The sequence below is a fragment of the Tachysurus vachellii genome, chromosome 5 (genome assembly GCF_030014155.1).
Source record: "Tachysurus vachellii isolate PV-2020 chromosome 5, HZAU_Pvac_v1, whole genome shotgun sequence".
Taxonomy (NCBI): Eukaryota; Metazoa; Chordata; class Actinopteri; order Siluriformes; family Bagridae; genus Tachysurus; species Tachysurus vachellii.
The window spans coordinates 12,701,630-12,729,046 of NC_083464.1; the positions used below are offsets into that span (position 1 = coordinate 12,701,630).

General features: G+C 38.2%; 1 protein-coding gene across 1 annotated transcript in view; it reads right to left on the reverse strand.

Annotated features, from left to right (window-relative positions):
• Nucleotides 1-27,417, reverse strand: part of si:dkey-22o22.2 (neural-cadherin) — a 107,058-nt gene that overhangs the window by 48,575 nt on the left and 31,066 nt on the right. The window contains exons 2-5 of the mRNA XM_060869825.1: nt 9,143-9,331; nt 6,451-6,676; nt 5,517-5,721; nt 2,179-2,290 (exon numbers count right to left, since the gene is read on the reverse strand). Coding sequence (XP_060725808.1) covers nt 2,179-2,290; nt 5,517-5,721; nt 6,451-6,676; nt 9,143-9,331 — 732 coding nt within the window. The remainder of the gene's footprint in view (nt 1-2,178; nt 2,291-5,516; nt 5,722-6,450; nt 6,677-9,142; nt 9,332-27,417) is intronic.

Sequence of the window (27,417 nt, forward strand, 5' to 3'; positions counted from 1 at the left end):
TTTTAACAGTATCATTCAACACTTCAAAGCTGAATAAGTTTTCATCTAAATCAGATAACAGAATTAGTTCTGTATCAAAAGTATTCAAATTTTTAAAATGTACACTGTGTACCAGTATTTGGTCATACTAAATATTGTGCTGAATCTGATATTTTTTTACATGGCTGGCCTTCACAGCTTCTATGTTAATAACAATAACAGTATTTTTTTTTCTTATAGTGCATAAAGTATCTTTTGTAAATAAATAAACTATTACATTTTTTTTTTACATTTATAAAACATCTTGAAATGATGCACGAGAAATAATGGATCTATATCACTATTCAGATTGAAAAAATGAAAAAAAAAAAAAAAAAAAATTGAAAAAAAAAAAAAAAATATATATATATATATATATATATATATATATATATATATATATATATATATATAGTATACTAATATACTAATATATATAGTAAATATGAACTGTTTAATTTCGAATTTGAATTTAGTCAGAATCTGGTAATCTGGTATCACATCTACACAGGAATCAGAGTCTAACCCCATTCCCAGCCTACAAACATAGCCACCATGGACCAAAAATCCCAACACACACGCACACACACTCCTTGTCACATTCACAATGACCCAGTTACTGATTATGCGCACCTGGTTTCGATCACTCGCACACCCTGTACATCCAGATGGAGATTCAGTTCAGTCATTGTGAAGTGTTGTGTTTACTCTGCATGCTTCTCTGCTTTTTGATCTGGATTTGTCTCTGTGGAATTTTATTCTGTTTGTTTTTTTTTTGCCTGAGGTATCCTGATTGCTAATCACCTATCCTGTTGATGATTTTTGTCTCATGTTCTGGATTTGTTTGTCTGGTCTGTTTTGGATTTATGTATTTTTTTTAATAAACCTTTGCAACTGCAGTCATTTCTACCGCCTGTAAGAAAGACTACTCAAGCTGTTTAAACATTTTTAAACTGAACTGATCAAGTCCCACTTAATTTTTACTTGGCTCACAAAACAAAACATGTACAGCCACCCCTACAATGAACCGTACCATTTCATATAAATGATAAATGAATCCACAAAACCATGAATTTATTTTTGCCACTGAAGTTAACTAATGTTGTGTAGATTAGATTCTGATTAAGTTGTTTGAGAATATATGATGATTCTATCTGTCTGCTAATATGAACTAGCGATCCAGACACTAGACAAAAATCTAGACTCAAACACTGTAGAGTATTTAAACAGGTCCTGCATCATGGCCTGAAATTAGAGAATTGCTTATAGAGCAAAATGTAAAGCAAGTTAAAGTAGGTCAAGCATTAACCACAGTACTCATGATATGATTTAATTAGATTTATGCCTTACACATTTATATTTATTTATAATTGCAATGTAAGTGATTTTTTGTGAAAGTGTTTAACTTTCATGTTCGGTATTTATTCGTGTATTTTTGTGAAGTAAAGCTAGTGAGGTTCTTCAGTTAAAACTCCTCTTCCTGAACCTTTGATCGTCGTATATTTACTGCCCTACATGTGGACCCATGAGACATTATGTGTTTTTTCTTAATTGTAGAGCACGCTCACACCCACAAGCACTGCACCTGCCCCAATACCAGGAACACCACAGGAGAAACACGAGAGCTCACCTAATGTCTGGGTGTGTTCACTCATGGAGAATGAGAACTACAGAAATCCTGGATTTTCTGTTTTGCATAGACAGTGAGCATAAAACAATAGAAATGACACAGTACTCGACACCAGACCATATAGTACATATACACATTTATAGATGGGTAGTTATTTATAATCACACTCTTCAGTCTCACACAAATGAGGATGGTTCTCAAGGTTTCTTCCTCGTATCATTCTTTGGCACCGTAATTTTTGGCTTACTCATAAATTATTATACATTTTAAATGAATTATAAATTTCAAATGTATTATTTCTATCCTAAACTATTTCTGAAGAACTGCCTTGTGATAATGTAAATTGTTTAAAAAATGTTATTCTAATAAAACCGAATTGAATTTAAGTCGGTGGATATGACAATTCAGCATGTGAGAAAACTCAAAGTTTCTGACTCAAAACTTGTGTAAAAACAAAAGGACTTTTAAGATTTTTATTTGATGAAGTGAGCTGTGGAAAACATCCATATTTTCCCATGTCTTTCACTCACCCTGTAGTAAAGACGTTCCAGGTGGCGTTGTCTCTGGAATATTGTCTCGGCTGTAGATGGAATGCATGAACTCTGGAGTGCAGTCATTCTCATCTGTGATATGCACCACCACCTGAATAGACAAGTATACAAACAGAGATGTCATTGTAGATCATTGTATTTTTAAAAAATGTTCTCTGTGTAACATGTGCATGCCACCAAGCTGATGCTAACAGTTAAAGAATGACTGTGGACAATTTGTGGAAAAAAGAAAAATTTCATATTTCTGTTGAAAAAAGCAGTTAGAGTTTAAAGTAGGGGGCAAGAATTTAAAGTTAGAGCAAGAAAGAGAGAAAGAGAGAGAGAGAAAGAGAGAGAGAGAGAGAGAGAGAGAGAGAGAGAGAGAGAGAGAGAGAGAGAGAGAGAGAGAGAGAGAGAGAGAGAGAGAGAGAGAAAGAGAGAGAGATGGAGATGGAGATGGAGTGTGTTAGTCATGCTGAGGACAGTGTCCCAGAGCCCAGCTTATCTGCTAAGAACAGCACTGCCAAAAGGGAGGTAAAACTTCTGTGACACACACACACACACACACACACACACACACACACACACATACACACACACACTACAATCCTTCTGAGGACCTTCCATTGATATAATTAAAAACTCACAAGCACAAATCTGGATCTTCTAGATGCTTATGAAATATATTTAAGGAAGTTACTGAAGAGAGATTATTACTGACATTTGACCTTGCAGTGACCCTGACCTCATTTGGATCAATTTCACAATGTAACCAGTTCATCTACTGGTAACTGTAATAATTCCATATCAATCCTACAAACATTCAGCCACTCATTTCTGAGATATTGCACTAACATGAATCTTGGGAAACCTGAAAATATTATACCTCCATCATCTAGTGGAGTTATAAAAAAAAGCTTGTTGCCTCCACAAGGTCATAACTGTCATATATTGCTTACTTTGTGGTGATATCTGTTCTGCACCAAGATATATAATTGTGAAAACACACACAGCTGACCACTGCAGATACAGTACACTTACTACACTGTTGTTTCTTGTCTCTGTCAGGGAGAGACAGTAATGACTCTATTCCGCTGTTCCCTTCTTGTAGAAGAGCTATTACTGCTAATAAGAGCTGTGAGTGCTTAAACCAGATTAAGAGCCTCAGTAGGAGTGAGATCTCTGTTAAATATTTATGTCTCACTAAGAGGGCACCGACACTCTCTGTCTACTGGACAGCAATCAGACACAGAGCAAGAGAGAAGAGGCTTGTAAACAGATGGTGTGGGTGTCAGACAGGACGTCATACAGCCTTGTTCAAAGAGTTTCAGCTTTTACATCATGCATCATAATTCTACCAGTTAAAGCTGATTATATCATATGTACTAATATGTGGATTCATGCTCATCAACAAAAATAAATCATGCAAAGTCTTCAGATTTGATTTAAGTTCAGAAAAATACATCATTTTATATGAAATGTGTGCTATATATCTCAAGCAATCTGCGCTCTGTTGTATGATCTTCTAGGATGCTATGATTTTGCCTTTAAATCAATTATCTATCCAAGTTATGCAAACGTTGTATGTTATTCTCAATTCAGTTACAGCTACAAGTAGATGCTTATGTCAGCAGCTGTTGGAAATACTAAACCAATGTCTGTATTCAAAACTAAAGTTATGTAAAAGTAAATATTAGAGCAATATAATTAATGACAGGGTGGTCTAATGTGTTCCTTTTGTTAGTTATTAACACACATGTGATTCATTTTCTATAACAGCACTTGGTGATGTGTATCATTCCTCCCAACAGTTTGATAGTAACAAATTAACAAATAACAAATTAACTGTATTACTAAGGACTTGATGCTGTATGTTTTATCAGCTCACTGTGACATTTAGTATTATGGAATATCTGCAGATTTATTTTCATGATATTACTTTTGTTAGAAACAATCAAGAGCTTTAATGTAAACCTTCCAGCCAGCAATAATGTCAGACCCAGGCTCTTGTAGAAAATTTTGGATTTGGTATTTTTCCTGTTTGTTAGTAAAGTCCTGCTCTAGTTCTTAGACATATAAATAAAACCATCTGCCACCACTGCTTTTGAATAAGCAAAAAACTTTTGTGCCCAGCATTAAGAAACACGCCTAATTCCTGATTATTTATTGGTATTTATGCTACCGGGAACTCTCTCACTGCCTCAGCCAGGGTTTGATTTCCAGGCAGGGAACCAACTCAGCCACTGAGGGGTTAAATCTCACTGCCGGTCCCAAGTCCAGATTAAATGGGAAGGCTGCGACAGGAAGGGCATCCAGTGTAAAAAGCTGTGCCAAATCACAATATGCAGATCGGATGATCTGCTATGGCGACCCCAAACAGGGAGCAGCTGAAGGACAACATTTACACTACTGGAAATGCAGGCCAGTCCTAAAATAAGAAGGAAACTTCTCTGAACCATGTTTGGCTTCAGCAGCAGATCCATCTCAGTGAAAAATGGGAAACGCATTGTGTGCACTCATTTCACAAGAGTTAGTATTTTAGGAAATATTCTACCTTTATAAGCCTCTAGCAGTGCACTGACACATGAGGTTGTGTACGTGAACAGTGTGTTCCACAACACTCGCAGCACACATATACTGTATAACATTAGTTGTTTTGATAGTTCTAAGGCTCATAAAAGAGAAACATTATATTATAAGGATCTAGCTATAGATCTAGAATGTCTTTTTCCAGTGCTTGACTGTCTGCAAACATGTTCTATTACAGTCAGGGACTAACAGAGGAGAGAGAATTCTTTGTTGGCACAAAAAGTATGAGTGCAAGTGGTCAATAGATTTTGTGTTGTGTTTGAGTGTAACGTTTATAGTTAAGACATGGTATGATGTGGTCGGCTGGGCATAGTTGCCACTAGTTCTTCCTGTTCCTGCTTGTAGAACTGATTTCATTGTCATATCACCTACTACACACACACACACCCCTGCCAGCAGCCACAGATGTGGGGTGTAAGTGTGTAATTGCTTCAGCCCTGCTGAGTGAAAGGAACAGCCCCTTTTTATTAAAGATATTCTGCAAACTACATGTTGGTACGTGTGTGTGTGTGTGTGTGTGTGTGTGTGTGTCCTCTATGATAAACTCACTGTCTAAAAGAAGTAGTCCAAGGTCTAGTACACATACATACCCATTGCACACATACACAGTCTTAAAACGCCAACCCTAAGTACCAGTTATGTGCCTTGCGGTATGTGTGATCATGTGCAAGTGAAGGCGGTTAGAGAGTTTTGTGTCTAATTCAGCCACCCGGGTTCTAACAGGTGTGTGTAAATGTGTCTTTGATCACCTCTGCCACATTGCTGAGCCCTGTGTCTGGTTCGGAGGTACGGACTTGCAGGTGGTGAAGGTGAGGTCCGCTCTCGTAGTCCACGGTGTGGGTCAGACTCAGAGCCCCACTCTCTTGGTTTATACTGAACAGGTTTCCTGAGTTCACTAACAGCATGTAGGACAGAGTCTTTCTCTGAAAGGAGACAGCCTGAATCACAGCCACCCTGCACACACACACACACACACACACACACACACACACACACACACACACACACATATACGAATAAACACACTTGGGATAGAACAGGACATCAAAGGGCAATTCTGCATTTGGCTCATGCAGTATGAATTAAGCAGAATATGGAAATACTGCTAAGAGGAGAAGATAAACAAGTGCAGAGCAGAAAAGGTGTCATTTCTTTATTAGAGGCCACTCTGTTTCATTTTATTCACATTGTGCAAGTGTATGTTTGTGTGTGTTTGTCTGTATGTGTGCGTGTTGTGTTGTGTTTAGCTGTCCTCTCCTCCTCCTCACAGATTAATATGCTCTGTTGTGTGCCAGTGCCCAGAGGGGGCAAACACACTGCTCTTCATGTTTATCCAAAACTTTCTTTTAATAAATATTTGAATTTGCATGTTCAAACTCACACTCTTTCAAATTCAGAGCCTGGGGACAAAAACGCTGCATCTGCGTCCTGTGCTAACCCTCTACTCCCACTTCCTGCTTCTTATTATCCCTAGATTTTCTGCCTCCATCACTTCATCCCTCTATTTTTCTTCATCTTTCTCCTCGAGCTCAGGCTTCACTGCTCCACAGGGCAGTAATGACACATAATGCTTTACTCACCCTCTAATGAGCACAAAACACTGAACAACCCCAAATGAAAATGTGCATAATTATATCTGTATGCACAAGACACACACAAAAACAGGCAGGAGAGGAAACTCACGCATGGCCCACGCCGGTGCTCTCTGGGATGTAGATGGAGTAGGAGGTGTTGAAGAACTGAGGGGGCCGCAAGCCTACCATTATGGCCACTGAGGCATGGGGACCCTTTCTGCCCTGAGTATCCACAGCTTGCACAGTCAGAGAGTACTCTTTACCAGGGCTCAGAGGTCTTCCTGTGGTCCTTACATCCCCCAAGTTTCTGTCCACCTCAAAACAATCCTCACCGCCTGCAGCAAAACAAAAACACACAAATGAGCAGATGTTCTGTAGGTAAAATGATCCAAAGAGGAGAGGCTGTGTGGATGAAGCTTTTATGGATGAAGATGGATGAAGATCTTGACAGAAGTGAATGGCCAGGCTTGTTCAACCCGACATAAAGGTTATGGTAACTTTTTACAATCATGGTGAACAGAAAAGCATCTCAGATGTCACAACAAATTGAGCATTAAGAACATCAATCTGTGGCAACAGTAGGCATAGACCCATAATTATGATCATTTAATGACTAAATAAATTAATTTCACCAGAAATATTGATGTCAATGTTTGAAAAGAAAATCTGAAACTTGAAGGGCAAAGGGGCCCAAGAACCCATCTGTTAGCTGTGTATGTGGTCTTCAAATCCCCGTCAGGATAACAGAAAGACAAGAGTCTGTTTTAAGCATCATAGCCTGAAGCTCAGTGTAGTGAGAAAGGATAAATAGTAAAAGGATGAAGCACAGCTGTTGTAGTGGAGTAAAAGCCACAGCTGCAGATATACTGCCCTACTGTTTTCTCTCCCAAACATCAGGGTATACATATCTGTAATATGTCTTTTTTCATAATAAGAATTCCAATAATAACTGTATGTACTGTATGCATATATGCCCTGGATACCTGCTAATAAAAATACTGTGTATAGCCTGAAAGAATTTTATGATGTCAATATAAAGTGCTGTAGTTGTACTGATAGCGTGTTGTATAGTTTATCCTGGCAAATATCCTTGTCTTCTAACATTCATGTAGACAGCCTCTTGAGGACCTGGGTCATAACAAAACAGGCATTAACATAGTGATCTGAAAATGTTACTTGTCTAATTATTATTATATATCTTGTCTATATTCTCTTAATAATTCTCAGAATTATTCATTTTTTTATGTCTTTCTATCCAGATCCATAAATAAAACAAGCAGATTGGGTTGTATGGCAGATGATATTTGCTGTTCTAAATCCATAGCTAAAGTTTTTGATGTGAAACACTCCTGTCTTACACATACACACCTCAGATGCTACTGCTAACAGTGTCCCAGAAGAGGGAGCATCATTTCAAAGCAGGAGAAAGTGAAGGGGGGGAGAAACTGTCAGAAATCGTGCTTGCACTTTCACAACTCATCTCACACTCCAGATGCTGAATTTGGTATGTTCTAAAGTCAATCAAAACGTGTTTAAAATATTTACTTTAATAGTGAATAATATATTGATTGATGTTTTAAAAAAATGTTGCACAGGCACAGAAGCATCTTTACTTTGAAACCCATGAAGCAAACTGGATTCTATGAATATGCAAATGATAGATTATATATTATACTGTATATGTACACTACTGTTGTATAGTATTTTGCATATTTATCTGCTAGGCTCTTAAATTTTTTGACACAATAAGCAATGAGGTTTTTAGCTTTCCCATCTTTGCAGTAACATAACTTTTTATTAATTTTTTTGCATTTGGACAGGACTGTACATTCAAATTTATACCCAATTCTGGTTAAAATAAAAATCAAACTGACCAACCCTCAATGATTTATTTATTTGAATAGCACTGATCATATATAGTAGAGATTACAGCCTACATCCTAACAGTTTAGAGGCAAGAGTCTTGGCTCAATGTGCCAATAGTAATTCTCTAGTATTCCTGTAATCTCATTCTTCTCAAACTTCAATCTAATGAGTGACAATTACTACAGTTATTTTTCCAGATTGAACAACCCAATTAATTGATGCAATATGATTTAATAATATAAAAAGTCTCTTATTTGGAATTAGTGAAATATATAATGAAAAATTGGATCGAACAAACATCATTATGTGTAATAAATGAACAGAAACAGTGTTCTGTATTGTTCCAGATTATTGGTCTGTAGAGTAAGAGCAGCATGTAGAATAGCTCCAAGCCACCCTAAAATGCCATTTTTGTTATTTTTAAGCAATTAGCCTCACCGCTCCTGTGGCTTTACTGTCAGCTCAGTAAAACCCAGCAGACAAAATTTCAGAAACAGCAATAAACATTAGCTTGGAAATCCATTTGTTATTCATTAGCAGCAAATCGGCAGTATAATCCCTCATTCAGTGTTTTAATGACACAACCATTTTGTGCGTCTCATTGCATGTTGTAGGCATGGTGCCTTGCACCTGCTCTAATTTAAATTCACTACAAAAATAACCAAATAGAATGTAGGAAGCATCTCAAATTTTATAATCTCCCTACATAAGTAACACAGTCACATGAAACCAAAGTACTGAAAGATTAATATTAAGTATTTTTAATATTAGAGTCATATAATCTGTGCTATTGCTTTCTCCACTCACACTCCCATCCATTCTCTTCCTTAATAATTCCCTAAGAATGAGATTTAATTAACTACTTGACTGGAATGGCTGTGTCCCAATCATGACACAGGGTTCCGAATACTGGGATAAGTGTAAAATACACTCACCATCAACCAAGAGGAACTGGGCCACTTCTGAAGAGCCATCCCTGTGTCGGGCTAGCAGTTTGTAAACCACTGAGCCTGGAGCTGCTCCGGGCTCCACTGTGGTGAGATACGGCTCTGGAAACATAGCCCACTGCAGATCTGACATACCAGGAAGGGTTACAGATAATCTGCATAGGTACCACTCATCACCTGTAAAAAGAAAGGGGAAAGAGAGAATAAACACATAGCCTGATCAATAATAGTACATATATTAAGTATAAATACTGTTGCGAAAATTGGCAGAAAAGCTTGTATGGACTCATTAACTTCATTGTTTCTTGAATTTTTAGGACAGTCATTGTGATGAATGCAATCCCTTTAATCTCACAAAATCTCATGAAATAAATCTCTGGCATTGTGTAGCAGTAACAGGAAAGCACCCTGCTCTTAAGACTAATCACCTAGAGACTCACACCAGCATTCGAAATGAAAAGAAAGATGAACTAGCCATGATATCTGTACTCCCACACCTAGCCTCCTTCTCCAAGCTTGCAGTCATTTAGTCTAAGGACCTTCGGCTACTGAGAGAAATGACACATTTACAGAAGCCATCAATGCATTTTCCCCCTACACATTCTCAGGAAGTCGTCTGCTGTCAGACAGATGCACAGTGTTCTCACTCAAACACAATCATGATATCAGTCACAGAGCAGGGAGTACAGACTCGAATACAAACAGAGAGGAGACTCAGCAGAGTTCTTCTTGTTTTTTTTCTCTTTTTTTTGTCACTACTGTTTGTCTCCTGACTGGCACAGTATTGTTTTCGACATCTCATGCAACAGCAAGACAATGGCAGATATAAGAGGAAACTTCACATCTAAGCACCAAAGCGAGGGAGATGATCGCAGTGCTTCCTGTACTTCCTGCCTTATCACAGCAAAGGCTTTGAAAGGTGCCGACAGAGACTGATGGAGGGAGACAAAATAGAAAGTCAGAGAGTGAAAAAACAGAGAGGGGGGAGCAGGAGGTCGGGGGGGCAGATGAGGGTAGAGAGGGAAAAACATCTGACAAGACCTAGCAAATTTGTTTTTCAGTTCTAGTGTCTATGATTTTCATTTCGCTTGGTTTGAAGTGAGCATATAGGATTTGCTCAAGGATTTAGCACAATCTAGCTTTATTAAGAGGCGAAGACTGACAAATAGGGACTATGATTGATTGATTCTACTTCTATGCGCTTTTGAAGACAAAGACAGCCTGAAGATGTGCTAGGAAAATGGACACGGTGTATGCAAACGTGTTAATGAAACAGAATGTAGCGGTCAAATGCCTTAAGGCTAATAAACAATCACTGTGCTGTTCAGCAGAGCTTGATGCTAATTCACATAAATTATTTATGATGTTGATGGCTAAATTTACAGTCCACTATTCTTATCATTTGAAAAAAGTTTAAAAAAAAAACAACAAAAAAAAAAACAACAAAAAAAATATGACACTTTAACATGAAGCATATTATACTGTAGATTACACATTACAGACTGTACAAGAAAGAAATAATTGCCATCTTGATCATTATTTTTGGAAAGCACTGAATGAAATGTGGTGCATTTAAGGACCTTGAATGATTAAATTCCCAGCAGACCATTGAAACGCTTAAAGAAGGGATTTTAATCTTCTTTGACTCAAATCTAGCTTTAAGTTAATTTTATAAAGAGAACAATACTTTCTATTCTGCACTATCTTTACTTTATAAACTAACTAAAAATATCAAGAAGTAATGTTTATTTTAACACATTTCCAGACAGTGCAGTGGCAAAATGATTACCCTGTGATGTGCTGAAATCTTGCTAATGCCAGACATTGTTCTTGTCTCTTTTTTGATGCCTTTAATCTCAAGAATTTTACACAAACATGAACAATGTTCATATCAAAATAAAAAAAAGTTTGAGAATGGATACTATCTCAGGAGAGTCACCATATTTATACTTTTGCAATATTTATGTAGGTTGCTTTTACATATTTTTATTCATAGGAGAATTGTAAATATTACATTATATTACAGGTAATCAGTTTCTGTTTCAAAAGCTGTTCTCTCACTTTCTATGTAATTCCTTCTCAAAAATAAGAAACCACTGCTCTGTTAATCATTATCCCACAAACATTTTAAGTCTAGAACACAATATTCTCCCAGTTAGTGACTCATTTTGAACTCCCATTCAGCTTCGTAACCATCTCCTATAATAAAGCTTCTTTAATGCCCCTCACACAAAAAAGTGGTTGTTAGAACAGCAACACTATTGACAGTGTATAAAAAGCTTTTTTCTTGCACTATAGCTCCGGTTCTCTTTGCAGAAAAGACCAACCTCGATGCCTGCATCACCTCAACCAGCATTTCTGTTTCTCTACACTTTTCTCTTGTTTCACTCTTTTTACATAAGAGACAGCTCTCACATTTACTTTCATGGGAAAGTGGGATTCGTGCATTTGGTGTGCTTATCTGCAATCAAAGATCGTGTAGTGTGAGACCATCATCTGTAAGAGCTTGTGTAGTGTGTGATCAAACAACTGATCTCAAGAAATTTAAGTTAAGTGCTGATATTTATTTAATCTATTATTCAGTCATTGCAAAGCAGCAGAAGTGTCCTGTGGCGTGCGGGGGCTAGAAGACACCTTGATCCTCTTCATTCTGAATGTGTGGGTGTTACACCATGGGGATTTGCAGGAATTCCTGCGCCACACGGACACCTAGACCTCACACACTTCACTAACCCAGTGGGAGATGCTCATACTGATCGCTAATGGACTACAGACTCGATCAACACACCTCCGACCGTGAGGCTCAACTCAGCCCAAAGACTGGCCTTCTCCACACTCCCTTAAGCAGCTGTCACAGTACCAGAGGATCTTGATGGAACATAAACAGCCCTCAGAGAGCCAGAGAATCAGAGAGAGTGGAAAACAGACTCTTAAGGCAGGACACACTAAAAAAAATACACATACACAATATGGGAGGGATAGTTGCTGACCTTACAGCGATGATGAAAATAACAAGGCCTTGTGGGAAATGCTGGGAGGTGACTTGTCTACTTTATGTCACTGAGTTTCTCCATCTTCTAGTATATTTTGTCTGGACTCCTTTTCTGCTGGTCTCACTCTCCTCTTCTGCTTGATCTTTCTTCTCTATCTCTCTCTTTCTGAATCTATTCACCACCACATTGCTTGTGTTCATATGTAGATAAAAAGAACAAAAGCAGGGAAGAAAGGCACAAGGCCTACATGTGTTTGTTTATGCCTCAATAATTCCTGTCTAAGCCTCAGCAGTAATGAAGCAATGTGCTGTATATAATACGCTCTATGTATAAATAGCTGATGAATGCATTCTGAATCCTTCCAAAACTGTACTAATTTGAATATCAATACATAAAATGTCACAGATATTTATGTTAAAATGGTGGAATAGCAGTGTGGAGAAAAGAGAGGGGAATTGTGTTTGGCAGGAGTTTTTGTTTAGCATCCTGCTTTGACATACGGTACATCATAGACAGTGTGAAAAGAGCCAATATAAACTAGACAGATTTAGCTGCCATTGAAACAGAGCATTGTACAACAGTCAGCTTTTAAACAAGGATATGTAAAGTTGTGCTCTCTTCAAAGTACTAGCTTTCATTCAAACATTCATTCATTCATTCGTTAGTTCGTTTGTTCATATACTTCATACGACTGACATCTTTTGATGAAAAAATTGCTTGCATACTTTACCAGATCATATTACCTAACATCATGCTTACTTTAAAATCACTAACAGTGGAAGTATAAAGACAAATGTTTGGGACAAATGTTTAAGAATAATTAATAAAGACAAAAATATTCAAAACATTTAATTGTACGGGTAAATTAAGCCCCAAATCAGTAATATTCTAATCTAATATTATTTGATTTTTTTCAGAGGTGAAACTTTGAACTTGTAGTTCTATGTCGCTGACACAGGTGTGAGAAACTTATGCCCCATGGATAAGATAGACACATTTGAGAAGGTGTAGAAAACATAACATCTTTGGATAAAATTTTTAAACAAGGCTATGGTTTTAAAGGCACTCATTTTTGTCTCATTATATTATTATTATTACATTGTGCATATTTTAATCATTACTGGCACCAGAGCAGGTGGATGTCTGGTGGTCCAGCTGCAGGATTCCGTGCTCTCAGTCGTGGCTCGATACCTGTGCAGGGAACCAACCCAGTAACCAAGGGGTTAACTCTCAGTGCTTGTCCCAAACCTGGATAAAATGGGAGGGTTGCTTCAGGAAGAGTATTTGGCATAAAACCTGTGCCAAAATAAAATATGCGAAACAGATGATCTGCTGTGGTGACCCTGAACAGGGAGCAGCTAGAGGACAACTGACACCAGTGCAAGTTACTTCCTTTACAAGTGAATTTTGAGCAAATGGCGGTTATTTATTATTAATAATATTATTATTGTCAAAATCCATATCCTACATATGCTTCACATGTAGGCTGAAAAATTAGAGTGACTAGAGTAATATGAAAGTTGTATATGGCTTGAGACTAGACATAGAATTGAGCTTATGAGATTCACATTTTGAGTCTGTCTACTTGCACAAATAATGTTTATGTAACATTTCATAATCACCTATAGTTTTGTTTCTGCAATTTTAATGACAAAGCATTATTAAGTGACCTGGATTCTGGATGATAATATGATGAAAAACTATGTCTCCAGAAGCTACTTTCCTTAGTGCTCATGTGTCCACCTGAGCTCTCCACTTCTCTTGCCCACATAAACACACACACCAGGAGATGCTCACAGGTGTCTGTATGAGTGACAGCGTGGGCTGTGTTGTCATGGCGATTGGCACAGAGCAGGCGTCCCCTGTGTTCAGGCAGGTCTTGGCAGCGTTAAATCTTTGTGGCATCTGAAGAGTGCTTGGGAGAGCTGCCATAATCACCCTATCCTCGCTAGCCTTGCAGAAGCTGTTTTGGGTGTTGTAGACTAATAAGAACGGCCTTTCACGCCCAATTAACTACTCAACCACGTATATCTCATTGTCGCTCTGATGACATGCGGTTCCATGGCTATAATTAAGTTTTCAAATCAGGGCCTTTGTCTTGTTTTCTCTCCTGCCATGAGCTACAAATTGAAATCTCTGCAGAGGGGGTTTGAAAAATACATACACACACACACACACCCACACACACCCACACGTACACACACGTACACACAGAGTCGAGATAAAGAGGGGGGAGACTGAATGACAGAAAAAGGAAAGAGTAAATGTGACTAATGTCACAGGGATGGAAATGGTAATGAACTGTAGACCGTTAGTGTAAGGTATGTCAGTATGCATGCTAATTTGCAGGCATGGACAGAGGGCTGTGTGTGAGACAGACAGGGCTTCATTGTTTCATCTGTGTGTGTGTGTGTGTGTGTGTGTGTGTGTGTGTGTGTGTGTGTGTGTTTGTATGTGTTTGTATGTGTGTGCATGTGGTATGGGGGTATGTGTGTGTGTGTGTGTGTGTGTGTGTGTGTGTGTGTGTGTGTGTGTTTGTGTGTGTGTGTTTCTGAATGCCCTGGATCAACAGAGCAGGAGCCACTGCCTCCCATCTGCTCCACCAGGGCACTGTGAGCCCTAATTAATGATATTATAGACTGGCCCACTTTTAACAAGAAGCTCCACACACACATGCACACACACACACACACACACACACACACACACACACACAAACACACACACAATTATCTTTGTGAGGACATTTTACTAGCATAATTATGCAGATATGATATGCCTACACCTACACCAAACACTTAACAGTAACCTCAGTAACCAAAAAGAAATGCTCTTTTTTAGAGACTTTTTATTCTAAAAATTTTTCAGATTTCATAAAATTTACTTTATGAGTCATTTAAGTTTTGAGAAAACCTGCACACACAAAATTGATATAAATATACATATAAATATACCCACAATGTCCCCACCAAACTATGAAAACACACACACACACGTTGGTTTTTCACTAACAGTAATATCCAAATGAATTCTTTGCCTTTTTTCTCTCTAGTTCAGTTTGAAAAGCACTTTTCTTAAAAGACACCAACTAAATGTCCTGACAAGGTCAAACTATGCTGTATATATCATAATTGGGGACAACTGGTCTTTTAAAGGGTATACACACACACACACACACACACACACACACACACACACACACACACACACACACACACACACACATACACACACACTCAACAGGATCATTCTAAATTAGTGAGAGTCTAATGAAAACATGGGGCAAAGAAAAATGCACACAATGACAAACGCAGGCCGTCAGCCATTTACAACATTCGGCGCAGGTTAATTAGGCCATTTCTCAAACCAATGATGGAGCAGAGCCGAGAGAGAGAACAAGAGAGAGAGAGAGAGAGTGAGAGAGACAGACAGCAGGAGGGAAGGGACAGAAAAGCCATATAATTATGTTTTCTGTGGCCTCTAGCTTTTAAGCTGACATCTATGTGACATGTACGTACGTGTGGACACACTCAGATGCACACACTGTCCTTGTCTCTTACAAATTCAGCTGCTCTACTCCCCTTCCCATTGTACTGAAGCTCAAGCATGATGTATATTTCATACACTGTCATCTCTAAAACAACGACAAACAATGACTAAAACAAGCACTTTGAAAAACAAAGACCCTACCGACCTTCGCTGAAGAAGGAGAACATGTCAAATGAATACAACTGCACATCTGTAGAATCACATCTTCTTACTGATAGGGTTTCTTTCTCTTGTTCATTCACTCTATTTATTTTCATTTTATTTCAGTGGCCGAGATTTGATTGAAAGGCCTGAGGCTGTTTGTGGACATGCCGCTCTACTCAATAAAATGAACTGGAGACAGCTGCGCATCAACAGTACAATACAGAGCTAAAGTAAACTGCACTGTTCTGTCTTTCTCTTGCTTAAACAAGTGCACATGTATCTCTGTAGTGTTTGTCTGAAAGTATCACATCATACATCATAAATGAACGAGTAAGGTTCCTGCTGAATTTTCAGTATCATGTCAATCTATTTCCTCTATCGGAAACCTGCATACAGTAGATGAATGTGATGATATTTGGGTGCTACGGCTTTGGATAACTGCTAATAACATGGTTATGGTTCATGATCCTAGGTATACTGATAAGGTCAAACCTTAGACATGTTATTTGCTTGTTATAAGTGGTTTGCATTTATGCATATGTAGCTGTTTGTGCAGTCTATTCTGCACAGTTCAAGACATTATATGTGTGTTGTTTTGGGAAAGCCGGTCAGATGCCACTATGGTTGAATTCTGTGGCTTAAAGAAAGATAAAACATTAGTGTTTTTTTTGCCTATAACATGCTTTGACACATCACCTTTAGGCACATCAATAGAAGTGCTTTCATTTATTTTGTCAAAGCCAAAGATCATGATGGGAAAGGATCCATTTTACCAAACACAGCAGTAAAAATATATAAATGCATCTGCCAAAGATTAACTTCTTACATTCTTTGTCTATAACAAATCCAAAGTGTGTGTTGAGTAGCATAAAACATTAAATTTTATTTAAAAGCAGACATACAATATGTTACAATAACACAAAATAGAGAGGATTATTAGCTATTTTATGTTACTTAAATCGCAGCATGATCAAGTTGCACACTTTGCCAAACTGAACAACTGTCCAAAGCTGAATGAACAGACTGAAATCAATTAAATCAGTGAAAAGACTCAAAATGTTCATATTGGACACAAATGGATTTAAAACCTGTTTTTTTACTTTGTCTACAAAGTAATGTGATTGACCAGGACCTTGTGCCCACACAGATATAGTTATAGAGAGACAACATAATTTTTACAACCATATAAATGATACATTTTAGACCATATCGTATAGTTACAGAGTACTATACTGAATTTTATATGATAATATATCTATTCTTATAAGCCAGTTTTCACAGTGGTAGAAGGGAGATGCTGGGTGAGACAAGGCTTTGGCTCAGGGCTGGTTTCTGGATCAGTGAATCTGTTTTTCAAATCGCAGTAAGTAAATAAATAAATAAAAAATAAAAATAAATACAATTCAGGCTGCTTCGAAAGCAGGAGCTTTATGTTCTACAAAAACCCAATTATAAAGATGGAGTTTGACAGGCTTTATTGGAGAGGGGACCAGGGGAAACATTTCCAATTGGCCTCTGCTGAACAATAAGGTTTCTACAAGTTGGTCAGTAAATCAAGGTTTTCTCTACCAAACATGAACACGCTGAGCTTATTTCCTATCTCTGTTAGCTTGTGTGAATATTCCCCTTTAATAAACTAATAAATAATAATAATTTGATAATTCATTTATGTATTTAAAACCAGGTTCCAGCAAACCAGCTACAAGCAGGGTGTGTATGACTATTACATAGGGTTTGGCACAAACTAAATTGCAAATTCATCTACAGTATATAATATTTAATAAAACAAAACAAGCACACAAAAAATATAAATGTCCAAACCCACCTGGTCACAGTAACCTGTTATTCATTTTACAAAAGATTTCATGATCTTATATGTGAAAGAACACTACATCAAACCAGTTGTAGGGTTCCAGATACAGCTAAGCTGTTGTAAATTGACACTTTTCTACATGCAAGATGATGCAAGACCTACAAAATGAAAAAAAATAAAAATAAATCAGTTCCAACAAGCCCTGAGCACTCTCCATGCAGTATCATTAAAAAAACATGAATTAAAAGTTTACAGGAAAAAGACACCATGTTAGCAGTCCTTTTAGGATATGAAAGACATGAGATGGCATGGACAAACTAAGATAGGAAAGAAAGTTAACAGAATACACAATAAAATTGGCTTTGTGTTTTAAACCTTTGAAATCCATCTAAAGGTCACAGAAAGAGAAGAAGAGGAGAAGAGTGGCTTCTCCATACCATTAGAAAACTATAACTTTATAAAAACATGGGTAATTCATGAGTCTACACATTTACATTAGGAGTAACACAATGAGCAAAATCTGTTTTAGATGTGAATTTCATCATCAGACACAGACATTACATTTCAAAGCCCTGAAGTAAAAGGTCCAACCTAAAACATGGAAACTGTCACTTAAATTATGAATAGCTGACGAATTAAAAATAAAACTTTAAAAAATTCATGCATGAGGGTCATGATTTAGTAATAATTTCTGTCTTTCTTATAGAAATCCACAAAGAGCAAAGAGAGCGTGGCTGAGCCCTAGCCAGATGTCTTGACGTTTTACTGGATGTAATCACCATCATTCATGATCTGCTAGTCAGTAGCAAAAAAGACCAGTGGCAACACTAAAACACTTGTGATGGGCAAAAACTCCAATTGGCCCATCTGTCAGTCCTGTAGGGCTTAGGACAAGCTGTCTCTCATGTACACCCACAAAAGAACGAACCCAGACTACTGTTATTCAAAGAGAAAGACCCCTGAAGGTTACACTAAAAGAGGAGTCACCAGAAGAGCTTGCTCTGTGTGTGTTGTGTGTGTGTGTTTTCCCTCACTAATGAAATATGAGTACATAAACTTATTCATTAACCTTAATGAGACTTGAATAAGAGTCCAGGTTTGTTCAGAAACTTTGAGTTGTTAAAGTAAATATGCCACAAAAGACATCTGATATAATTTGCATTTTAACACAAAAAGACCTCAACCCTTCTATGGAAAGGGAGTGTGTTTTTGTGGAGGCTAGACTCTGGTGATCGTTTTAAGATTTTGAGTTTTCATTCAGGCCTGGTCTCTCTGCGGGGTTCTCTCAGACACTAATGCCTATACTCCCAATGCCATTCAGCTGAAGTAAATCCAGCACTACCAGATTTTCCACTCAAGTAAACGTGTAAAGAAATGGTACCCAGGGCTGGATGGGACAGGCACAGTCCTGCTGAGCCAGTCCACACAAACACACACACACAAAGCCTGATGAATGCCAATGTTTTCAAACACAAGGAGATGTAGAAGAAAGCGGAGGTTCTGTGTGAGCTAGAAACAAAAGAGTGAACACCTACAGCTGTGGCACAAATTAGGACCTCGGTCACTCTTTACTCAGTCTTAGGAGAGACAAGACCTTCACTAAGAGACGTACAAAGCCGTTTAACCTAGCTTTTATATAAACTCACAGACAAAACCACAACCCCTTCCTCTCTTTTTCTTTTATTCACACACAATCACATCCTTGAAGAAAAAACCACAGCTCAGTAATCAAATGGAAAATTTGTCCCTTTGTTTAAACAAATGGCAACCAAAATCTGTGAAATAAAGGGAGTGGGGTTGAAGGTGGGTGGTGGGGAGAGGTTTTTTCATACAGAGACTACTCACAGAAAGAAACCTAACAACGTCTTCAAGAATCCATAAATCTAGTCTAATCTCCACACTGGTGTCTGCCTCAATTTGAACTTACTTCCTTACTTTCTCCCAATTTCTCACCGTTACTTTCCTTTTGACTATGAACGAAACTGCAGTGACTAAGAGGCAGAAGCCTGTAGAGATTTGAGGATTAGTCTGGAGTGCTCACTCTGGGAGTTAGCATGTTATTAAGAGAGCGGCCGCTGATAGTCTATCATCACTCTTGTTCTGCGCTCTTCTCTTGAACCTCACCCTCATCTTTTCTATGCCATTCCTTCGTCTTCATCTTCTCTCTTTTTTAACATTCCTAACCATGGCTCAGACTCAATGATATTATAATAGTACAGGAGAGTCTCATGAGATTGGTGTCATGGTGAGACACTAATAAAAAAACCCAAGTCTTTTTCACTTACTTAAGGTATTTCCCAGCTCTCTCTGGGAAGCAGTTATGATAAGGACAAACGTTCATCCTTTGTTGCTTCCTGTTAATCAGTAGATAAACCTACTTCTCTTTCCTGTTCCTTTTCTCACCATCATGTAGCTCATCCTCCAACACAAACGCTTATTTACGTCACTTTTTTAAACTAAATACTGTATAAAGAACAGAAACAGTTTAACAGAATTGGTTTGCAGCAAGGCACTCCGTCCAGGGTGTATCCTGCCTTGAAGCCCGATGACGCCTGAGATAGGCGCAGGCTCCCCGTGACCCGAGGTATTTTGGATAAGCGGTAGAAAATGAGTGAGTGAGGGTTTGCAGCAAGCACTGGAAGTTAAAGTAGACCTTAAATAATATATACAGTATCACACAGAAGTGTGTACACCCCTCATACTTTTGTAAATATGAGACAACACTGAAGAAATGACACCTTGCAACAATGTAAAGTAGTGAGCTTGTATAGCAGTGTAAATTTGCTGTCCCCTCAAATTAACTGAACAAACAGCCATTAATGTCTAAACCGCTGGCCACAAAAGTGAGTACACCCCTAAGTTTAAAATGTCCAAATTGGGCCCAAATGTCAATATTTTGTGTGGCCACGATTATTTTCCAGCACTGCCTTAACCCTCTTGGACATGGAGTTCACCAGAGCGTCACAGGTTGCCACTGGAGTCCCCTTCCACTCCTCCTTGAGGACTTCACGGAGCTGGTGGATGTTAGAGACCTTGCACTCCTCCACCTTCTGTTTGAGGATGCTCCACAGATGCTCAATAGGGTTTATGTCTGAAGCCATGCTTGGCCATCAACTTTACCCTCAGCTTCTTTAGCAAGGCAGTGGTCATCTTGGAGGCCCAGTCTCCGAAGGGAGGGGATCAGGTTCTGCTTCAGTATGTCACAGTACATTTTGCCATTCATGGTTCCCTCAATGAACTGTAGCTCCCCAATGCCGGCAGTACTCATGCAGCCCCAGACCATGACAGTCCCACCACCATGCTTGACTGTAGGCTAGACACCCTTGTCTTTGTACTCCTCACCTGGTTCCTGCCACACACGCTTGACACCATCTGAACCAAATAAGATTATCTTGGTCTCATCAGACCACAGGACATGATTCCAGTAATCCATGTCCTTAGTCTGCTTGTCTTCAGCAAACTGTTTGCGGGCTTTCTTGTGCATCATCTTTAGAAGAGGTTTCCTTCTGGGACGACAGCCACGCAGACCAATTTGATGCAGTGTGTTGCGTGTGGTCTGAACGCTGACCCCCACCCCTTCAACCTCTGCAGCAATGCTGGCAGCATTCATTCGTTTATTTCCCAAACACATCCTCTGGATATGACGCTGACCACATGCACTCTTTGGTCAACCATGGCGAGGCCTGTTTTGAGTGAAACCTTTCCTATTAAACCGCTGTATGATTTTGGCCACCGTGCTGCAGCTCAGTTTCAGTGACTTGGCAATTCCTATAGCCTATGCCATCTTTATGTAGAGCAACAATTCTTTTTTTCAGATCCTCAGAGAGTTCTTTGCTATGAGGTACCATGTTGAACTCCGAGTGACCAGTATGAGAGAGTGATAAATGAAATATAATCTGTTATAATAAAATAGATAAAAAAATTAAATATATAAATATAATAATATATATATATATATATATATATATATATATATATATATATATATATATATATATATATATATGTATGTATATGTGTGTGTGTGTGTGTGTGTGTGTGCGCACATTTAAAGCTGCTCTGTCCACTTACAACAGCACTATACAAAGAAAATTGTATTGAATGTGTAAGAATAATTCCTGATCTGCTGTAGCACTTAAATATAGAGATAGAGAAAGACAAAAGTCTAAATACAGCAGGTTGCCTTCAATTCACTTCACGTCTCCTCTTCACATTGGCATGAAAGGAGAGGAGCTCTAAAGAAGACCTTCTCTTTCACACACTCTTTTCTCATGGCCCAGAAACCTGCACTGATGAAGCCTTTTAAAAGACTCTTCAAAATCCTGAACACCAGTATCACAGTTTAAACTAGACATTAACTGCTTTAGTTTGTTATCCACTCAGGTGTGACATTAGCTTTGTGTGTTTACCTACTTGCGGATACAGAATGTTTTCCAACAAGAACTAGGCATTTTTGGATGAATTCATTCAGAGTTAATGCAAGACATGTGACTATTACAGAAGTAATGCCAGCTTGTAAATGCCAATGAATCCAATAAAGCCAGAAACTTCATAAGGAAATGGTGTTCTTTACTGTTTTTACATTTTTCAGCAAATATAATATAAATATGAATTTATTTTCTTTACAATGGCATATTTCCGACTTTTCATCACCTGCTGTTTGCTATGAGTGGTATGCCACTAAAAGCAATCAAGCTGCTAAAATATTCTGCATACTGATCATGCTGTACTGTCTCTGACATAAAACTTTAATAAGTGAAACTTGCATTTCACTCATCATTGATGTTAAGTAAGTCAAGCTCAACTTAAATAATTCTTGGAATGAAGAAAAGTAAGTATTCTGAAGCTATATCAATGGCTGATATATGTGCATAAAGGTGGTAAATTCCTAAAAAACAAAATCCTCCTGGGTTCTTGGACATGTTTCTGCAGATGAAACTCACCCACTTGCACTTAAACATTTATCCTCAACCCTTTTATGCTCTTCCTCAATATAGCTGATTAGTTTTAGAGCAATAGTCACTGATTGTGTTAACCTAATAAAGCCTGTAAGAACGATGTAATTTTTCTTTATACAAAGTATACAAAAATGTCCATCCTCAGTCTCCATTAATCATGCTAAACAAAGTTACATATAAAAACCTCTTTGAACCCTAATGCTGAGATGCTGTGTCTTTTTGGCAGAGTCTCATGCCCTATCATTGTTTTAATCTACCACACAAAAGATCAAGCCTCCATCGGTGGGGAGATGTGGACAGGTGGAGGACTGCTTGCTGGCATAATGAGTATTTGCAATTCAATCACAGCAAGCAGGGTGAGGACATCCAGCATTATAGTGCTTGAGCAAAGCTGAAGCACAGAGAGAGACAAAGTGAGAGGATGAGTGCCAGGGGAGGATGGGCGATGAGAGGTAGAGATACATAGCTTTACACTAATGGTGCTTCTTCTTCAAACTGGACACTTGAAGTGTTAATCATGTCTTCTCTAATGTGTTGAATTAATATAACACTGTCCTACTATCTCCAGCATTACTATACTTCACACTGTTGACCAAAGATAGATTATAAAAGGGCGAAACGCTTGCACAGAGCTTTATGAATAATGTAGAGGCATAGCTCTATGAAGAAGATAACAGCACTGTGGATCAACTATTAGCTCTTTGCATAGTGTGAGTGTATGTCTGCATGAGAAGAGCCCACCTGCCTGCACTGGTGTGTATGGCATTGATTAATCCCTCACTGCTATCTACTTTCCTCACCCATCAATCAGCATTAGAGACCCACTTACTGTTTTTTCAAGCCTGACTCCAAGCATGTGTTGGATTTTTTTTACCAGTCTTGTTGTGTGATAGAGCTATAGAGGCATTCAGTGGGTCTGGACCATTGTGGCTCCACAGCAAGACATGGCCGTGCTAGACAAGCTGCACCCTGCTGTGGTTAAATGCCCACTTTGTTGATGTACTCCTTTAATTATTTTTCCCAAGACAGAGAACTGTGTGAGTGGGGTGGGTGGGGGTGCAAGCTTTATGGGGGATATGATCACATGTAGGCTTCCAACCAAGGAAAAGCTTTTTCAGACAATCTGTCGTTTAGATAGATTGGAGACTTAGCACACTCGAGTAATCCAGTCAGATTTCCACTTCCCTGGTATAATGTTAATTTCCGTTATTTTCAGGTATTTTCATCAGAGATGGTGATAATATATTCAAATTAAACTCTACTGGTTTTCCATGCAAGGGAAAAAGAGTTATTTAGAGGAAGGGAAGAGGGAGAAGTGGTGAAACACTGAATGAGGAAGAGAGAGAGAGAGAGAGAGAGAGAGAGAAAGAGAGAGAGAGAGAGAGAGGTCTTGAAACTGGTCTCCATGTCCTCGGTACTAGATCATTAGCGCTCTCCTAAGTTTTATTATTCACTCTATTAATATTCAACATATCCATGAAGGTCATAAGTGTCCTAACAAAAACAGTCCTAATGATTAAATGGTGCCTCAACTCCTACTTCACCCATCTCTCTCCTATCAATTAGCTAGCTGAAAAATAACCTGACAATTTTACCTTAAATGATATATATATATATATATATATATATATATATATATATATATATATATATATATATATATATATAAAATTTGTTCTACATATGCACAAGCAATTTATGGTCCAGCAGGATAGATCTACACTTCCTCTGAGCTCAACTATTTGTTTGATTAAACATGGCTCAGTTTGTAGCCCTGCTCATTGTAGTGTATATATTCCTAGTAGGGGAAATAAATTTGCATAATAGTTTACAAATAAATGCAATAGGCCTTCAGATTTTGCCAAAAGGCCCTCAGATGCCACACTTCATTTTGCATCTATTACAGCAAAGGGGGAGAGAAAAGGAGAGAAGCAGTTATTTATCTTCATTCTACAGAGAGAGGGATTAGTAATGATTGATGCGTGTTTGCCATTGGGAACACTGGCAGCACAACAAGCTTGGAATAATAGAAAAAGCAGGAAGCAGAGTGAGTGAATCAGAAGAGTGAGTGAAGAGGAACTAAGAGTAGAGTGCAGGGAAGGAAAGGGACGTTTTGGTTTAGAACCAGAGTCCAGGTCCTGCAATAGGAGTATTACAGTCATAGCCATCGGCCTTGCATCACAAACTTTCTCTACGCTCCCTCTACCTACAGAGCAGCTTCAAAATCATCTCTTTCTCAATCTCTGTCTTTCTCTCTTCCTTTGCTTTATAGCACAGTGTTTAGTGATTGGCAAGGTAGAGAAATACAGTGTTTCGTAGGCTTACTTGCTGTGATCAATTAAGACTTAGCCTATGAAAGGAGCTATTATAGACCTCTAAAATTCTACACACCCAGAGAAACATTCTTAACTGCCATCATGGGTCTGCAGCAGACACAGGTATAGATGCCCCCGGCCTCTGCATGACCACAGTCTTCCATATTTGAAATATATTAAAGCAGAATGCTATAAATCCTCCACTTCTCAAGACATCCCAGTATATTATATCCAGCTCAGGAACAGGAAGCAGTGTGCTATTTAAATGTATTCATTTATCTTCAGTAGCTGTTTATCCTGGTCAGGGTCATGGTGGATCTGGAGCCTATCCCAAGGAGCAATGGAGCTATCAGAAAGGGCACAAATTCATTAAAGAGCACCATGCACACATCTACTGTATGTGGCAATATAACATAGCCAATGCACATGAATGTTTTGGGAGGTGGGAGGAACTGGAAATACAGCCAAAGGCAGGAGCAACATGAAGGTTTCACACAGCAACCCCAAGCTTGGCAGTAATACTATACACTGCCTCATTGGCACCATGCTACTTATACAACTATTCCCAAGTTCTGTCCTGACCCATATTAGTTCACACATCATTCCAGTACCATTTATAGGGACTTACATCTGTTTCCTGTAATGCTGATATCTATGATCTCTGTTTCACCAATTATACCTGAGGCCTTTTGATCTGGCCATTACCTCATCAAACAAATTAGTCAGCAGCTGAAAACTATTCAGGTGAGGATTGATCTGCCAGGCATGGCTACAAAGTGGAAATAAGGCTTTTAATTCTTTTAATTAAGTAGAGGGCAAAACGTTTTGTGTTCCTATTAGCAGTATTGACGAGTGCAGAGGGAGTTAAAATGTGTCCACTCTGGACACCATCAGCATATTCAGTGACTCAAACAGAGGTTTTACCCTGGTAAATGGCACTGGAGGATGTATAGATGCACTTAATTTCAAAATAACTGAAAGCAAAGTGGGTCAAATGTAGGAAAAAGAAAAGGGGAAGGGTGAATAGCGTCAACCAGCTAACACTAGGGAGGCGACAAAGAGGCTCTTGCTGTTGATTTGTCCCTCACATTTTATTGATATGCTTTATCATAACATAAAAGAAAAACTTCCACTTCTTTAAAATATCAACCAAGAAAATTTTCTGACTCTATGAAATATTTATTTTTACTAATTGGATAAATATGAACCCAGGTCAGTAATAATGTAGTCTCATAAACCAAACTGTAGCTCTGTAAACCAAACTGCACAGTTTTACAACTGTAAACACAAGCATTATTGTGAATGTTTAATGGTGATTGATAGTCATTGTCTTGTCTGTTCTCCTGGGTCATCTCTTAGCACAGCAGCCAAATGAAGGTCAGACCTGTCTATCCCTCTGTCATGCCACAGTTATGGCTATTAGCCGTGTCTTTCATGCCCATCTATAGTTCTAAAGTAAGAGTGACAATCTGGGACCAGAGGCCACTTCCAACCCTGCTTACAGAATAAGTGCCATTAAATCAGGGAAATAGAGTGCAGGAGAGACCTTCTGAAGTTTTGGACAATTGTTAATGGGAAGCCATTGAAAGCTTTTGTGTGTAATAGGGAATTGACGTGAATTAACTGTCATACACTGTCCATACACTGTCTAACTCCCTACACTCATTTCTATTCTGTCTATACACAAACATATGATATTCAGTTGGAAAAAATCTGTTTTTAGATCTTATATACAAAAGTTATGTTGACATTAGCTAGTCTGGTCCATCTGCTTCACCACTACACAAGCAGCAGGACACAGGCCCCAGATTAGATATTTTATTTTTGGTCTATCCCAGTGGTGACGACCTCATCTAGGCAAACCGGATTACAGAGATTTTATTGGATTTGTTTTTGTCCAGCTTGTTCTGTTGAAGCATCATTAAACCAACTCTTTACAAAACCCCAGATCAAATTCATCCTGTAAAAAATTTGAGTTGTCTCCTTAACTTTTCATGAAAATCAACTGTTTCTACTCTGTAGCTTCTGCTTTAATAAAATACTGTGACCTTCATGTGAATTTCTTGTATTAGACAATTTCTTTACGAGACAGTGATGAGTGATCAGTCTCATAAACATAAAATGAACACTTTTGAAGATAAAACTTTTCACAATATAATTATAATCGCAACACAAAATTCTCCTTCAACATTCTCCCTCTTATGTCCATTAATCATAAATGAAAATTTTGTGATTTAAAGCAGATTGATATCTTTACTAAATGAAAAAAGATAGATATGAAGGTCTTTCCAGGAAAAATGTCTTGGTTTCAATAGACCCAATGTCCTTTAGTTTTTGTGTTGTAATATTACTCTCAATTATATACTACATTCATTCAGCAATTGAATTCAGTATTTCCAACTGAACTTTTCTCCACTGAACTGTACTGCACAGAACAGATGTCACTGAGCAAGGACAGAGGGTTTATATGATAGATATTGCCTGAGAAGAG